The 16824-nt window shown below is 49.3% G+C and overlaps 1 protein-coding gene across 7 annotated transcripts in view; it reads left to right on the top strand.

Annotated features, from left to right (window-relative positions):
- Nucleotides 1-15810, top strand: part of RBM33 (RNA binding motif protein 33) — a 154951-nt gene extending 139141 nt beyond the window's left edge. For all 7 annotated transcript variants that reach the window (XM_070077227.2, XM_008263877.5, XM_008263875.5 and 4 more), the window contains 3 exons: nt 62-250; nt 9244-9332; nt 9564-15810. In XM_070077227.2, coding sequence (XP_069933328.1) covers nt 62-250; nt 9244-9332; nt 9564-9612 — 327 coding nt within the window. In that variant the 3' untranslated portion in view covers nt 9613-15810. The remainder of the gene's footprint in view (nt 1-61; nt 251-9243; nt 9333-9563) is intronic.
- The last annotated feature ends 1014 nt before the right edge of the window (nt 15811-16824 follow it).

Genomic DNA, 16824 nt, shown 5'->3' with positions numbered 1-16824 from the left:
GTATCTTAGTAACAGTGGATAAAACCCAGACTCAGCAATGTTCTTCCTTTGTTGTTGCCAGGCCATCATGCATGGAAGAGGCAGAGGAGTGGCAGGTCCCATGGGCCGAGGGCGCCTGATGCCAAACAAACAGAACCTGCGTGTTGTGGAGTGCAAGCCGCAGCCCTGCGTGGTGTCTGTGGAAGGGCTCTCGTCGTCAACCACTGATGCCCAGCTCAAGAGCCTGCTGATGTCAGTGGGGCCCATTCAGGTGGGTGACGTGGGGGGTGGCATTAGTGACCAGGTTGTTACAGCCCCAGACTAAATCATTTTTGATTGAAAGCGTGGTGCTTGAGGTGTGTGCTGTGTCATGTTAACAATACTTGGGAAGAAAGATACACTATGCAGAGCATTCTTGGTACTGGAACCTTTGCGTCAAAGTTTGAGTATCTTGACATTTTCAAGTTCTTAGTTACAAATTTTAAGACATTAATAGTAGGACTGAGCAAGTTATCTTTGAAGTCCTCAAGCCATTCTCCAGTTCACATGTATGTACAAATTTTATATTCATCAAATCATTGGTTTTATTTGTAATAATTTTTAAATTTTTTATTTTTTATTTGAAAGGCATGGAGAGAGACAGAGACGGGGGCAATCTACCATCTGCTAGTTCACTCCCTAAATACCTACAGTAGCTGGGGCTGGGCCAACCCATGTGTGTGGGAGGGACCCAAGTGTCTGACTGACCATCTGCTGTCTCCCAGGATACACATTACCAGGAAGCAGAATGGGAAGTTGAGGAGCCAGGACTAGAGGCAGGCAGTCTGATATGGGAAGTGGGTATCCCAGGCAAAAACCTAAATTCCTTCACCAAAATCCTGCCTCGTTTTTGTAAGAATTTTTTATTTTATGTTATTTATTTATTTTTTAAATATTTATTTATTTATTTGAAAGGCAGAGTTAGAGCAAGAGAGACAGAGGGAGGGAGGGGTCTTCCATCCAATGGTTCATTCCCAGTTGGCTGCAACGGCTGGAGCTGTGCCGATCCAAAGCCAGGAGCCAGGAGCCTCCTCTGGGTCTCCCACGTGGGTGCAGGGATCCAAGGACTTGGGCCATCTTCTGCTGCTTTCCCAGGCCACAGCAGAGAGCTGGATCGTAAGTGGAGCAGCCGGGTCTCGAACCGGCACACATATGGGATGCTGGCGCTTCAGGCAAGGCTTTAACCCACTGTGCCACAGCGCCGGCCCCTGTAAGAATTTTTCAAATGTTAAAGTACTCAACTTTCTTGTCCTTAATTTCCTGAAATAGCCTCACATGTTAACAGCTATGGAACTTGGTTTATTTAGATTTTTGCAGTTATCCTGGAGTTTGTCTCAATTTTAAAACTATTCCCAGTGTTTAGAAATCTCTACTGAGCTGACTACAAATGAAATGAGTGAATATGAAGTGAACAGAATTCCAGTCTGTTGTAAAAATGTTTCTGTGGGAAGCCCTGGTCTCTGCAGCACTGGGGCCTGGCAGGTGACCCAGTGAAGAAGCTGGCTGGCCTTTCCGTCCAGGGCTCCTCTTCTGGGCCTGTTGCCACTTTGTCACACTCTCACCATCCCCAACAGAGTCCATGTTGGAGGACAGAGAGTTTGGAAATGATGGAAGCGTTAGGACGTAGAGAGTAAATGTGCCTTCTTTTAATGTCTTACAGCTCCTTTCTTCCTGGGTGAATTTGGAGACAAGTAGATGGGGTTGATAATTAATTTATAATGTTTTAGATGTCCACGTATTATTGAGAATTCTTAAACACGAGTAGATGAAGACCCTTCTAAAACTGTGCCTGTTATGTAGGTTTAATTACTATCATCTTCAGTACATTGAATTCCTATAGAGATACTAGGTTTAGTTGTCGTTTATATTTGATCATGAAAAATTAGCCCCAAAACCTTGGCTTCTGTTTTTAATAGTGGTTTCCTAGTCCTGTGTTGAAGAACATTTTGTCAGTTATCAGGGGGCATAAGCCTGTGTTCAAGAGTAGTTTAATAAGATAGTCGATGATATTACAGATGAATTCGCAGGACCTGATAGTAGGTAGTTTTAAGCACATGGTGCTTGAGAAGTCCGCATCAGATAGTATTGAGCAGTGGTCTCAACTTCAGCAGGCCTGGAGCTCAGCCGTGTTACAAAGCACGGATTCCTGTGCTTGGCGACGAGCTCACTCTCCTGAGGCTTCTCTTCTCGGCGGCCCTTAGAGCTGCTGTTCCACATGTGAGCTGCCGGTGGTGCTGCTTTGTTTCATCGTCTGCAACGTTTTCTTGTGAACAGCACATACTGTTTGCTTCTCCGAGAGTGTCAGGGAGTCAGTCCCAAAGGCTGCAGTGTAAAAGTTAACTTAGTGCCATGCAACTTTACCTGGGCTCTTTTTTATCTGTCTTAAATCTTGAATTCTGCATTTGGGGGTTATGAATATTTTTAAAATTTATTCATTGTTTTTTAAAAGATTTATTTATTTATTTGAAAGGCAGAGTCAAAGATGAGGAGGGGCACACACACACACACATACACACACACGTATACACAAACAGATCATCATCTGTTGGTTCCTTCCCCAGATGGCTGCAACTACTGGGGTTAAGCCAGGCTGAAGCCAGGGGTCTGGAACTCCATCTGGGTCTTCCACATGGGTAGCAGAAGCCAAGTACTTGGACCATCTTTTGCTGCTTTCCCAGGCACATAGCAAGAATCTGGATCAGAAGTGAAGCAGCCAGGACCCGAACCAGCCTTCATAAGGGTTGCTGGTATCGAAAACAGCGTCTTTACCCGCTGCACCACAACCCTGACACCTATACATCCCTTGAATAGTCTTTTTCTTCCATTTGTCCCCTTTTTTTGGTTCTGAAAAGAATTAGAAATTGGGATGTTAGAACATTTGATTGGGGCCTCTAAAAAGTCTGCAAAAGCAATGCTGGAATTGATTGATGACTTGTTTCAGAGAAAAAGATATGCAAACAAGAATGAAGGTTGCTAGGTTTCAGTCACCCTTACAATGGAGTAGAGGAGCCGTCTCGTGCCACCACGTGTAACTCCTGAGGAGTGAGGAATCGAGCACTTAGACCAGGGCAGCCTTCCACGCTCTGATTTCCTAGAGGCTTAGGCCCATGGAATAGATGCTATCAGTGGGAGTTTATAGATTTTTAAATGATGCATTCAGAAAATACTAGATTTCTTAACTTTATAAAATGATATAGCAAGCTTTCGCCACCATGAGATGACTAAAGAAATGATACTGGTATGTATAAATTTTATAACAATAGGAAGTACAAATCTCATGACAAGACTTCATTATGGTTCAGATATATACTTTATTTATTTATTTATTTTTGACAGGCAGAGTTACACAGTGAGAGAGAAAGACAGACAGACAGAAAGGTCTTCCTTCCGTTGGTTCACTCCCCAAATGGCCGCCACGGCAGGTGCTGTGCCAATCCGAAGCCAGGAGCCAGGTGCTTCTTCCTGGTCTCCCATGTGGGTGCAGGGGTCCAAGCACTTGGGCCATCCTCCACTGCCCTCCCGGGCCACAGCAGAGAGCTGGACTGGAAGAGGAGCAACCGGGACTAGAACCCGGTGCCCATATGGGATACCGGTGCCGCAGGCGGAGGATTAGCCAAGTGAGCCACAGCACCAGCCCCCGGGTGTATACTTTAAAGGAGTTGTACTAAGTGACCCAGGGCTTCCAGCATCACCTGGAATAAAAGTATGTTTCTCCGTGTGTTGTATCCCAAATGTTTTAGAATAGCATGTCAAGTCGCTGTGTGATTTGGGACACGGCACCACCTAGTGTTCAGTAGCATAACAGCAAGTAGTGTTGTCAAGTAGTGTTGTCAAGTAGGAGAGACACATTTTTGGACCTTTTACAGAAAATTCTGGTAACTGCATGTTAGTTATACTTTCATAGATTCTGAGATCTTTCCCTAGTGTAGCGGTGAGGACTGTTCATCAGGCTCTCTAGAAAATCTGTTTTATTTCCAAAACATTGGTCTATACGTATATTGCTTACAGAATGAGGAAAATGGACAAGATTTTGTAGAACTGTCATAACCAGAAGATAGGAATGATGTAAGACATACAGCAGTGTGTTTCAGAATTTCAGAGGAGAAAGGGTACAGTCAGAAAGAGAGCCATGTGATAACTGCTGATGCTAAATAAACAAGAGGATTCCCCTCACGGGAGAGAGGAGAGTGGAGGTTCTTGGGACGCCACACGCTGCTCTCCAGGAAGTGAGGCCAGCGCTCAGCAGGCCTCAGCTGCTCTGGGGCATAAAAAGAGGGGACTTCAAAAAGTTTGTGGAAAATGGGATTGAAAGATAAGTTTATTTGGTTGCCAAAAATGCTGAAATCCGTGCATTGTTTGAGTACACATTTTCCCCCTTTTGGAAGAGCCCTCGTGTAGCTGTTTCTCCATTGTGATGCCCAGGACAACAGTGGGCACGAGGGAGAGTCCTGCTGACAGCTGCCATCTGGATTACGCTTACCTGTGCCAGGCACTGTGCTGCGTTAACTTACGCATTTCTTCCCGCAGTTCTGTGAGACTCGGGGGGTAACAGGTAGCTGCTCTCAGCTCATCTTTTGCCAATGTGTTAGACCTTCAGAATGTCCCTGGGAATAGCAGCAAGAGTGAGCTTTGAGATAAGACTTAAAAGATCCTGATGTTCAAAAATAAATAAACAAATGAAAATAAATTTTAAAAGATCTTAAAAGGTGGCTGGCATTGTGACATAATGGGTAAAGCTGCCATCTGTGACGCTGGCATCCCATATGGGCGCCAGTTCGAGTCTTGGCTGCTCTGCTTCCAATCCAGCTCCCCGCTATGGCCTGGGAAAGCAGCAGAGGATGACTCAGGTGCTTGGGCCCCCGCACCCACCTGGGAGACCCGGGTGAAGATCTTGGTTTCTGGCTTTGGCCTGGCCAGCACTGACCATTCTGGCTATTAGGGCAGTGAACAAGCAGATGGAAGATCTGCCCACCCCCCGCCCCCTCTCTGTACCTCTGCCTTTCAAGTAAATTTTTTAAAAAATCCGAATTTTGACTTTTCTTGGTGTGCAACATGTAGACAGAATACTTCACTTTCATGAGCCTAAGTGTTCTCAGTCTGTAAGACTGAGATAAATACCAGAAATCTCAGAGTAGGAGTCAAATGACATAATATGAGAATGTGCCAGCCGCACACATGGCACCCCACACAGAGTGGACACACTGATGTCTCCTGTTCCCAGCAGATAGGATTTGAATCCCCTGCCCGAGCCAGTGCAGGCTGCATTAGCAGTGGGCAGCTCGCTTTCTGTGGGCCATCCCCGGAGTGCTGCTGGTCTTGGAGTGAACTGGAAGTGTCCTGGAAGACCCTGCTGATGAGGGATTCCTGTGGTGATAAGGCAGTGGCCCTCGGGGCATTGCCTGCTCCCTGGTCACCCACCAGGCATGTCTACGTAGGCAGGCCAGATTCCCCGCAGATGCAATCATTGTGAATGCTTAAAACCTTGAAGGGGGATGCACGTTTGCTTTACTCAACACGGGATTTCCCTAGAGCACTCACCTGGTAAACATCTGTGGAATGTCATTCAACAAAGTCATTTTACAGAAGTGAGGCCGTGAGGCCATGAGGCCACGGTTAACGATCGTATTCCACCACACACAGCTTGGCGCTGCGATTGTGCAATAAGAAGTGCAGGAGCAGCCTTGAGCCGTGCAGGAAACAAGAGAAAAGGCCCTGCAGATTCCCATCCCTCGCCTCCAGTGAAGGGGCAGACGCTCCCTTCCTTACGAGTAGCAAGAGTCAGAGCTGCAGAGCGGCCTTGTGGTCCCCTCTGCTGAGGGTGCTGCCAACCTCTCACTTCCAGCAGAGGATTCTAGAATTCTCCAGCTAGGAGGGGCCTCAGCGCAGAGCCTGCAGCCCAGACGGCGTCTCAGCAAGCATTAGGAAGGAGTCTGCACGAGGTTCCTAGCTCCCTAGATGCCAGGCCTGTCAAGTCTGGTTGTTTGCTTGATGAACCATTCTGTGTAACTATGAAAAGTTACTCATAACAAATTATGAAAATTGAGTAGCATTGTATTATTTTATTCCTTTTTATCATGACAAAACAGGTAAAATTACTGTTAAGTACTTTTGTGAGGCTTTGAAGTGTATTTTTTTTAAACATTTATTTATTTATTTGAAAAGCAGAGAGGCAGAGAGAGAGAGAGAGAAAGAGAGAGAAAGAAAGGTCTTCCATCTGCTGATTCACTCCCCAGATGGCTGCAACAGCTGGAGCTGCACTGATCTGAAGCCAGGAGCCAGGAGCTTCTTCTAGGTCTCCCACCTGGATGCAGGGGCCCAAGGACTTGGACCACCTTCTGTTGTTTTCGTAGGCCATAGCAGAGAGCTAGAACAGAAGTGGAGCAGCCGGGACTTGAACCGGTACGCTTATGGGATGCACTGCAGGCAGCGTCTTTACCAGCTTTGCCACAGTGCCAGCCCCAATTAGTGTACTTTTAATTAATTGAAAGTTCTTGGTTTAGATCTCTTAGCAGTACCAGGTGGATTCTGATTATATTAGCTAATGGGCAGGTAGCTGTCAATGAGAAGCATGGTCTTAAAATTTTCTTTTGAGCTATAACCAAACTTTGAAAACTTGCAGCAAGAACAAAGACTAGAATTTCTTCCCCCTTCATACTGAATAAGCCACATAAAAGCTTAAAGGCAGCCTCGCTGCCCTGCAGCCCTCCCTTGTGTCGTCTGGAAGGGCAGGGCGTGAAAGAAACAAGAGACCTCCTGTTACTTTTTTTTTTCTTATTTATTTATTTTTTGGACAGGCAGAGTTAGACAGAAAGAGAGAGAGAGAGACAGAGAAAAAGGTCTTCCTTTTTCCGCTGGTTCATCCCCCAAGTGGCCGCTACAGCCGGTGTGCTGCACTGATCCGAAGGCAGGAGCCAGGTGCTTCCTCCTGGTCTCCCATGGGGTGCAGGGCCCAAGCACTTGGGCCATCCTCCACTGCCCTCCTGGGCCACAGCAGAGAGCTGGCCTGGAAGAGGAGCAACCGGGACAGAATCCGGCGCCCCAACCAGGACTAGAACCTGCGGTGCCGGTGCTGCAGATAGAGGATTAGCCTAGTGAGCCGCGGCGCCAACCCGAGACCTCCTGTTACTGAAAGCGAGTTAAAGCAGTGAGAAAAGCGGAGTCAGCAGGTGCACCCTCTGACTGGCTGGCTGTGGGCAAGATGTGCTTTCTAGGAGGGGACCCCGTTGTCCGTAGAGGGTACTCAGGGTGCCCTTTGAGTCTCAGCATGTTTTCCAGTCTCTGTCTACTATTGCCAGTTGAGGTTCGAAGAACGTCCAGATATGGTCATGTGGCAGGGGCCCAGGTAGATGAGCATCTTCCATTGCCTTCCCAGGCACCTTAGCAGGGAGCTGGATCAGAAGTGGAGCGGCAGGACTCAGGCCGTTTCTCTGACAGGGAATGCTGGCGTTGCAAGCAGCGGTTTCATCTGTTGTGCCACCTGCCAAGCCCTGTGCTCTCTTGACTGGTACTTCACATGAATGAAGCTTTAAGACACTTAGATTACAGATATGGGAATCTTTTTACATTATGCAATTTACCATCCACAGCCTAATAGCTTTGTTTCAGGTTGTAAAACCACCTAGAGGGAACCCATTCACCCTGTGACCTGGAAATCTTTTTTTCCCTGAAGACGATGGCATTTTCAAAATCCAGATCGCATCTTTGCGTTGCGGAGTGTTTATATGTTGTGTCATCTGGAGTTAGTTTGTCTTGTCCATTCCTGATTGAGAGATTTTTATTTGTATAGCCAGCTTTGGGTAAGGTGGATTCTCAGTCTTGCAGGAAGATGTGCCATCCCTTTGGGGGCTGGGCTGCAGTGTGGGGACAATGCCTTTCATCCCACGTCGGACCCTGCCCTCGCCTGGTGCCAGAGGAACACGGCCGTTTCTCTTAGGAGGCTGCTCCATGGCTTCAGCACTACGGTTTTCCCGGGCCTTGGAGCGCGGGCTGTGTTACTTCTCACAGCCTGGTCGCCTCTAGGCTGCCAGGGGCACCTCTCCCTCCATGTGCAGAATGAGGACCCTCCAGCCGTCGCAAGGAATCCAGTAATGGTTCAGAGAGAAAGCACTGGAGAGCGGTGATGCACGTGCGGTGCTCCTGCTCACACACAGAGAAAGAGGACGGGGGGAGCGTGAGGAGGGGGAGAAGGTCTGGGATTTGACCGTGCTCTTTTTAGACAGAGCAGACCAAATCTGTCCTCCCTCATGTCCCGCCCTGGTTGCCTGTGCTCTGATGTCCCCATCCGTTTGACTGCTTCTGGTGTGGGGTGTGGCACGTTTACCAATCCCTGCTGATGTGGACGCTTGGCGCTTTCTTTCTGTGTGAGCACTGTTACAGGAGCACTGAGCGCCCAGTTTCTGTATGTGACCTAAGTGTTTAGAGCTCTGCTAGCCTTGTTCACTGGGAGTGAAATAGACAGTTATTTCATACACAGGGCAACTTTTTTAACATTTCCGAGGGCACGTGCGTGATCCCTTCACCTGTGTGCTTGCAGTGTAGAGCGTTGACAGACGCTTTAGAATTAACTGCTCACACGTGTAGAGTACTTTGACAGGTTTGTGCCTTTCTTGTAGCTGTCAGAGTTCAGAGACACAGCAGATACTGCCTGGCCCCTGAACCTGCCATGCTGTGGGCTGCAGTTCCTCAGCGTGGCGCCCTGTGCCGGGGGCTGCCCAGTGGGACCTGCCCGGCTCTGAAGAGTGGGGAAGGCAGGACGCGCGGTGCCGCACCCGCCCAGGCACAGATGTTGCTGTGTGGCTGGGAAAGCCCAGCTCCTGGAGGTGGGGCTCACAGAAAGATCAGAGCACATCACCTAATAGCTCTTCTGCCCGCATAGACTCTGCCCCGTCCTAAACCCAGCCTGATACATGGAACCTCACTTCACCCAGGGGTACAGTAGGGGTGTCATCTGCCGTGGGCTTGGTTCCACTCATCAGACAGCAGGAAGACACATCTGCACGACAGGGTTTGGGAGGCTGACGTGGCCAGGTGATGAAAGGACTTGAAAATTGGGTTTGAAGGGTAAATAAATATTGCTCATGGAAATGACTTACCAAGGCCGCTTTTAGAATAGTTGGCGAGGTAAGCCGATTAGTAATCCACGTGTCCGCCTGGACTCCCAGTTGGTATTAAAGTTAATCATGCTGGCACGGAGACACTGAAATGCTTCCTCATTTTCTCCTGCAGAGTTTACAGATGCTTCCCCAGCAACGGAAGGCCATAGCGAAGTTCAAGGAACCAGCCCATGCACTAGCGTTTCAGCAGAAGTTCCACAGGTATGGCTCGGGGCTTGGGAACAGAGAGGCGCAGAGAGCAGACAGCGAGCGCGCTCCTGCGGCAGTGCGTCCTGCCTTGTCATGGGGGGCTTACCCCTTGTTTTGTAGCTCTTGTCTTGAATCCGCAGTTTTGTATACCCCAAACCTGCCGTTCTCCTTGGCTTTTCCTCTCGCCTGTGGTGTGGTGCTGGCTCGCCTGCAGAGCTGATGTTGTCTCTCTAATTTCCACAGGCATATGATAGATTTGTCCCACATAAACGTGGCCCTGATTGTGGAGTGATTTCTCACAGAGAGTCTGACCTGTCGCTGCACACACACTGTGGAATTTCTTCAAGGAAGCTGCCGGCCGGCGCAGATCTCAGGAGCTTAGGTCTCTCTGATCCACAGTCTTGCGTTACTGTTGTCTGGAGCGCCAGCCAGCCATAGGGTTGATTCCGGAAGAGCCGAACTTAAGGACCTAGCAAGCTGGAGTTTGGTGTTAGTTTGCTTCCGATTCTGTTGTCAGCACAAAGAACTCCAGTGTTTTGTTTTGTTTTGTTTTCAAAGTGCTTACGATGCATGTAGCCATTGCTCCTGGTGATCTTACTGTGTGGGCGATCACAGTGACTCAGATTCAGGAAGGAACATCAGCGTCACACATGCTAAGTATTTTTCACAGCAAAGAATATTTGATAATGGTTGCACTTATCTTCAGTGCAGGCTAGAGAAGACTTTTCTTTACCAAGCTTGACTTGAGTTGCCTACTCAGAAAGCCCTCCAAAGGCTCTTGTTAAAAAACACAGGTTAAAATTTGGGTGATTCCAATTGACACTTACATATCCTGGAGAGCCAGGGTATGCGTGGGGTGGTTGGGAGTGGTGCTGATTGAAGTGGCCGATTCTGCTTCTTGTAACTATTTCGAAAGCGCCAACTGCATATGATCCTAGTCCTAAGGACCACCCGCTCCTTTTTACGCTTTTCCCAGATGGGGTGAAAATGCTGGCTCGCAGCGCCACGCTCCCTCAGCTCCGAGAAGGGCGTCCGTGGTTCCCTCTTCTGCAGCCCTGCGACCCAGTTTCTCTTCTCACCTGCGGCTCAAGGTGGCGAGTTTGTGCCACCGGCTCTGTGCTGTGTCCCGTTCCTCGGGACCCTGGCATCTTGCTTTGATTGGCTTGTTTTTGAGTTTTGGGTCCTTTTGGTTTTTGTTGTGAGGGATTCTCCAGCAGGCACTGGTCCTTCGCTGGGCCCGAGAGTGAGGGCCGTGCTGGCATGCCAGTGTCGGCGGCGTGTGCTGCGAGGGTGGCTCTCGTACAGGGACCAGGGACGGCATGGCCTCTGATGGGCATGTCATCGTTGAAGCTGTGTTTAGACACTCGGGGTAGGTCCCACTAGTTGAGGCTTGCTCTCCGCAGAGCAGCCTTTAGTAAAATCCTTGGTGGGCAAACACTGAAAAAAGTGCCTTATTGTATTTCTGCTCACGACAGAGTTTCAGTGTTTCGGAAATGTTCTAAAATAGACCAGAGCGAATAACACTAGGGCGTACTCAACACTTTTTAGTCCTATTTTATACCTGCGGTTTCATGTCAGATTTATTCATAGAATTAAGGGAAATCGAAGTCTGTTGTCACCTTCTGCCTCTGGTTAAGCCAGCGAGGACCAGAGTGAGCCTTGGCGCTGTCTGGGGCAGGTGTGTCCCCCAGGTATGTCAGCCTTCGAGTGGAGCTGAGGAGACCAGGGCGTGGGGCTTGCAGCATCCGCTTCCCATGGGTGGAATTTTATGTTTCTTCAAATTAAGGTCCTGGAACTGTCATTTAGAACTGTTCAAGACCCCATGAAACTTCGTGTGGCATTGATTTAAACTATCAGTGCGCACTTCAGAGACTACTGGAAGCCGCAGGTGGTTGTCGATGGCTGCTCTTAGGAAGACTTGGGCCCCAGGAAAGTATAGAGCGCTAGAGGCTATTCCAGAAAACCCTGCAGCGGGGCTGCCTGGCGCTCTCTGTTCCAGAAAGCCCCTGCCCAGCCCTAGAAAGCAGCCCTGCCTCACTGTACCCGCGGTGAGGCCCGAGAAACGGGCTGTGTGCCTGTCTGCCAGTTGGCTTGGCTGCTACCGCCTTGTCCTGGTATTCAGGAACAGATGTGTTAATACATTTAAAGGAGTAGTTTGTTTGGCTCAGTCCAGAGAGAGCTGTATTGAAATGATAGTTCGCTGACCCATCGGCTCTAATTAAGGGACATCCAAGTCTCTGGCGCCACTGGGCAGTGGGGGCCTACCGACTCATTTTGTCATGGAGGACACAGTAACACAGGAAAATGAACTTAACTAATTTTTTACCGCTTCTGAAATGGTCTGGGTGTGCTGTTGTTTTTAAGCCGAAGTTTGGCAGGTTGTCTCTCAAAAGGAGGCACTGAAGCACACTCTTTTCAAGTTCGTGTCGTTGAACCCGATACTGACGGGGCGCCTGTGTCAAGGCAGGCTTGAGGCTACTTTAGGATCCGCTGCGGGTGTTGTCTACATGTGATGCAGATACCCAGGCGCACATGTGTGTCCGTAGCTGTCTACACGCACAGATGTAAGAGGGGTTTTACTAGAGGGTTCCTGAAAGACCATCAGCCAATGGTAAAGCACCGGGTAGGGTAGCCAGACACAGGTCCGGCCTTAATACACACAGCCATCGGCCGTGGGCCCTCAGTGCCAGGCAGCCCTGGGAGGAAAGGCCTAGTTTCTTTGATGGAAACTTTAAAAAAGGAAAGAAGCAGAATTAGAAAGTAATGCTACCTTCATTTTTGGTGTCAGACCGCAGAAGCTGGACCCTTGTGGAAGATCTGCTGCAACCATTATCTTTGTTCTTTATTTATCATGCATTTAAAGTGAGATGCAGAAGCATTTAACATACTGTGTAAATATGGACCTTTTAAAATTAAAATGTTACCGGAAATACTTTCAACTCCGCAACATCTTAGCCGTTTGTTAGTTCTTTTGTGTTGTCTTATCGAAGTTTAATGGATAAAACTCCGTACCTGTTGATGTGTTTGTGTGTATATTCGATTTTTATAAAGATGGTAGTAAGTGAATACGTTGATCCTGATCTGTGTATTATTTGTCCACAAATTCAAGAAGCTTAAAGTCCGTAAATAGCATTATAGCTCATAAGGTCAACCTGCAGGCGGTTATGTGCAGCCTCGCTACTTCTTTCTTTTTGCCTTGTTTTGATTTTGTACTGTAACATAAGTTCACTTAGCTGCTCATCTGAACATAACCTTGCGTTACCGTTGGTCTGGCCCCGTTTGTCAAACCCTTACACTGATGGTCTTCGAAAGGGAAAAATCTTGTCTCTTTTCCAAAAGAAACTTGGAGGGTTTTCTCCCCTGCCTGGACAGGCAGTCTCCTGCTTTAGGTGCCCGTGCCCTCGTCACTCCGGAGGAGAATTCGTGGCTCGGGAGCGGGCGGTGGTTTCCGTGGAACGACTTTTACTACGGGTAGTTCTGAACGTCATTTTGTAAAGGTGCTGCACCAGCAGCTGCTTGGGCTCCGGTCTGTAGCATTTCTGAGTTGTGCCGGCTTAGGTTCCGCACCCAGGGACTCTGCTTTCAGTGTTTTGCTGAGATCCTGAAAGAGGCTGGAGAGCTGGGGCGAAGTGGGGGTGGGGCGGGGTGCGGTGGGGATGAGGAATGGACAGCCCCGGGGAAGGCGAGCCTTGCAGGATGGGACAGGTTGTCCCCTGAGTGGTCGTGGTGGACTTCCTTCTGACACTGACGGGCAAGGTGAGGTCCTCGGGCAGGCGTCCCAGGCCCCGGCAAGTGGCGGCCCAGCTCCTGTCCCAGGACAAGGGCTGGGGGGCACCGATGAGGGAGTCTTTATTCTTGGTGGATGGGGTTAGGAGCCTATCAATTTTTTTTTCCCCTTTTGGACTTTTATTTTTTGTTTTTTTGTTCTTTGTTTTTTTGTTTTTTGTTTTTCCATTGTGTTGACTTTGTTTTTTACTTCTTTGCTATCTTATTGGGAAGGTAAGCTCAGTGCCCTGTGTCCATAGGAGTGACCCTTGTTGAAGACAGGTTTTAGTTGCATGGTGGCACAGGACCAAGGAGGCTCCGTGTGGGCTGCGGGGTTGCCCTTAGAAATCACAGGGTCCTAGGAACTCTGTGTTCCGCTGCAGCTTCGCTCGCCTGCGTCCTCCTTGGAGAGGCCCAGAACCCGGCCACCGGGAGGCGCATGCACCAGGCAGCTCTGGGCCCTGCTGCTTTCCTGTTGCCCTCCCCACTTGAAGGACTCGGGGCCGGCCTCACCTGCTCCGGTTTAGAGCCACTTTGCCGTTCTTGCCTTAAGCTGAAGCTCCCTCCCTGTGTTTTGCTATTTATTTATTTGGAGTGGGGCGAGAGGGTGGGAGAGAGGTATTTGAAAGGTGGTTCTTTTTAAAAATTGTAACATATTTAGAAGGGAGTTAACTGTTAGAGGAAGTGCAGGACAGGAAGGGACCAAAAGGACTCCACCTCCCCCGGAAAGCCACAGCAGCCCCGACCCTGCGAGGGAAGGTGCAGACACTTACTGTGTTCAGTGAGCATTTCCGCTGACCTTTTATACTCTTTTTAAAATTTGTGAACGAAGTGTGTATTTTAAAGCATTCTTGAATATGAACTCTCCAAAGGCACCTAGCCTTGATTTAATATTAAATCCTAAGGATTTTTTTCTGTAAGGTTTTTTTGCGACCTACTTAATTTTTATCATTTTAAATGCCTAGTTCATTAGGTACATCAGCCCGTGGTTTTGTGTGCTAGAACCAAAGCGAAGCCCACTGATTCATATTGGATCCCCAGGTATACCTTCTGGTAGCCCGTGGTCGGAAAGGGTCACTTGTTCACGCGTTGTAACCGGCCTTCTCTAGAGACTGTTCTAAACATTTAACGCTTGCTTTTTTGTGTCATATTTCGATAGGAAGTCTTCCAGTTAAGATGAGCAGATAGAACAGGTATTTTTAGTAGTAAGTTTCCTTAAAACTTGTTTTTACATTTTATTTCTAACCAACTAAAATATGAAGAGATCTTCATGTTGGTGTTCTGCTTGATTTGATTCTACTAAACTTAAAAGCTATGTAGAAAAAAAACAGGCCTTTTAGAAAGCATCATGTAGGGTTTTATTTATTTATTTATAATATATTCCACAGAGTGCACAGGCAGATAGGTATGGTTTTAATGTATTCTGTATTTAGGAATTTAATATATGTTAACAAAAGTAGACCTCTTGCCATTGTTTTAGCATGGTTTTCTTTTGAGGTGCCTTTTATTTTAAGGGCAGATTTTTAAAAGATGATTTGAATTTTATGCCTTCCGCAGTATTTTCTGGAAATGTCTAGCGTTGTAAGGTGACGTGCACACGCGCACACACTTCTCCTGTGAATGGAGGAGCAGATACTCATTGTTTTTATAATTCAGCTTTGCTTTTCACAGGCGTGGGCTCCTGGATGCCTCCCCTCTGTGAGGATTTTCACGCTGAGGCTTTAATCCCACTTTAATTTTCAGGTGCAACAGCGACAAAGTGCAAGCTCAGGTTTTGTCCAGCGCTGTGCTGGCTCCCCGTCTGTTGGATGTTTCTGTTCTCTTCTTGCCACTGTTGTTCTAGTGAGGAGACCACGTCACTAGGCCCTGCTCCGGGCCCTCCTCTCCTGTCTTCTCTGTTTCGGCCTCATCCGCCACGTTCACGCTGACCCCTCCTGTCCCCCGCTGACATTCCTCCCCTCTGCCATCTCTCATCTCTCTCCCTCCTCACCTGCTGCTCTCCGCCTCGGACGCCTAGGACTGCCCTGGGGGGGGCGGGGCCAGGCATGCGTGTCCCGGCGCTGCGCTCACAACCTTTGCTTTGACAGGTGTCCTCGTCCCAGTTTATTCCTCCAGGTGTTGGATGGGAGAGAATAACGTTTGATTCTGTTATTTTGCAGTTGCCGCTCTGTAGGAGAGTGTGGCGACGCCCAGACACCAGCAGCCCGCAGCTTGCGGTTGGCCATGCCCTTAATCACGCGCTTCTTTGTTTCTGTCCCCTCTCCTTTGCAGGACGTGGGCATGGGTCAGTGTAGTAGTTGCGTGCACGGAAGCGGTGGCCGCGTGAGCATTGTCACTGCCCCTGCTGACTGAGGGCGCCCCCGGGCCGCATCTGGGGGTGGCGCCGAGGTGAAGGTGGAACTGTGTGTATTGGGAGAGCGGGGGAGTTTGGGAACGAGAGATGGCTGACCGGCTCCCCCTCTGGGTTCCGCCCCCTCCGTGGTCTCCACGCTGCCGCTCGCGGGAAGTGGTGTCGCCCGGTTTCACCCCTGACTCACTCGGCGTTAACTCCGGGGGGGGGGGACGGGACTTTGCTCAAGAGTCTGTGTGAAGAGTTAATAGTGACGTAGTTGAACAAGGAAATGTACTGTTGTGTATCATTTGTGTGATCTCCTACGGAAACATGTGTTTGGCCTGTATTGTAATCTGAAAGGTGTGTCAATAAAACCTTGCGCTTTCCACTCTACTCTGAGCCTGCTTGATTCTTTCCCTGAGTGGGCCCGGGCGGGGCGGGGACGGGGGGCCGTGCAGAGTTGCCCCTCTAGAGCAGCCCAAGGCTTTCCCAGAGGTCTCAAGCCAAGAAGCCTGCAGCGAAAGTATGTGCTGTTGTGGGGAGGGGGTCGCACTCATTTTAATTCTGGGAAGCATCACATCGTTCTTGTGCATTTTCTGACTGAAAATGGGGGGAATCAGTCTCGTGTGTTGCCCCCAAGCACGCTGTCCTGCACTTTCGGGTTTTGTCACCTGCAGACCTACTTTGGGTAGTGGGAGACACGGTCTCCATTCCCCCATTTAACGTGCCATTAAGAGGTTTTGACGCAACTACAAATGTGCTCACAATTCAGGATCAGTTTTGAAAGTTAGTTTTAAAAGTAAGGCAGCTCAGCTTGCGGGAAACTTATCCCAGGAGACACGCAAGGGGACGAGCATCCAGGTGTTCACAGCCCCCGCACCAAGGCAGGCCAGGCCTCTGGCTTCTGGCCTGGCCCCAAGCACTGGGGTCTGCATTTTAGGTTCCTGCTATGAGAGTTGCTGGCTTGGTGATACTCTTCTCTTGTGGTTAGTTCACCTTTCTTACCCATAGGAAGGACCCCTGTTCTCAGTAAGGGGCTCCCTTTTGGTCATGGAGTAGTTTAGAGCAGCAGCTTGGGGGTGAGAGGCTAAGCAGATCCCCCCTCCCCGCAGCACCCGTGCAGGCCAGCGTGGGGTGTCTGGCAGAGCCGGCAGCATGAGAGAGCGGAGAGCACCCCTGCTTAACCCTTGGGCACGTGCTGTGCTGAGGTCATTGCCGCGCCCAGAGCCGCAGGTGGGCTGGCTGGGCAGGGCGCTAGAGGATTCACGGTTCTGGGGCCTGTTCTTTGCGTGCCTCACTCTGTGTGACCCTCACTGCAATGCTGGTGACACACAGGTGGGATGAGTGAGCACGGTGGCCTGCCCGGAGGAGACCACTCAGCGCCACTCGAAAAGCCACCTGTTGTCT

The sequence above is a fragment of the Oryctolagus cuniculus genome, chromosome 7 (genome assembly GCF_051225735.1).
Source record: "Oryctolagus cuniculus isolate XC-2025 breed Fujian yellow rabbit chromosome 7, ASM5122573v1, whole genome shotgun sequence".
Lineage (NCBI taxonomy): Eukaryota > Metazoa > Chordata > Mammalia > Lagomorpha > Leporidae > Oryctolagus > Oryctolagus cuniculus.
Note: the sequence above shows the minus strand (reverse complement) of the source record. Positions and strands in the feature narration are given on the sequence as shown.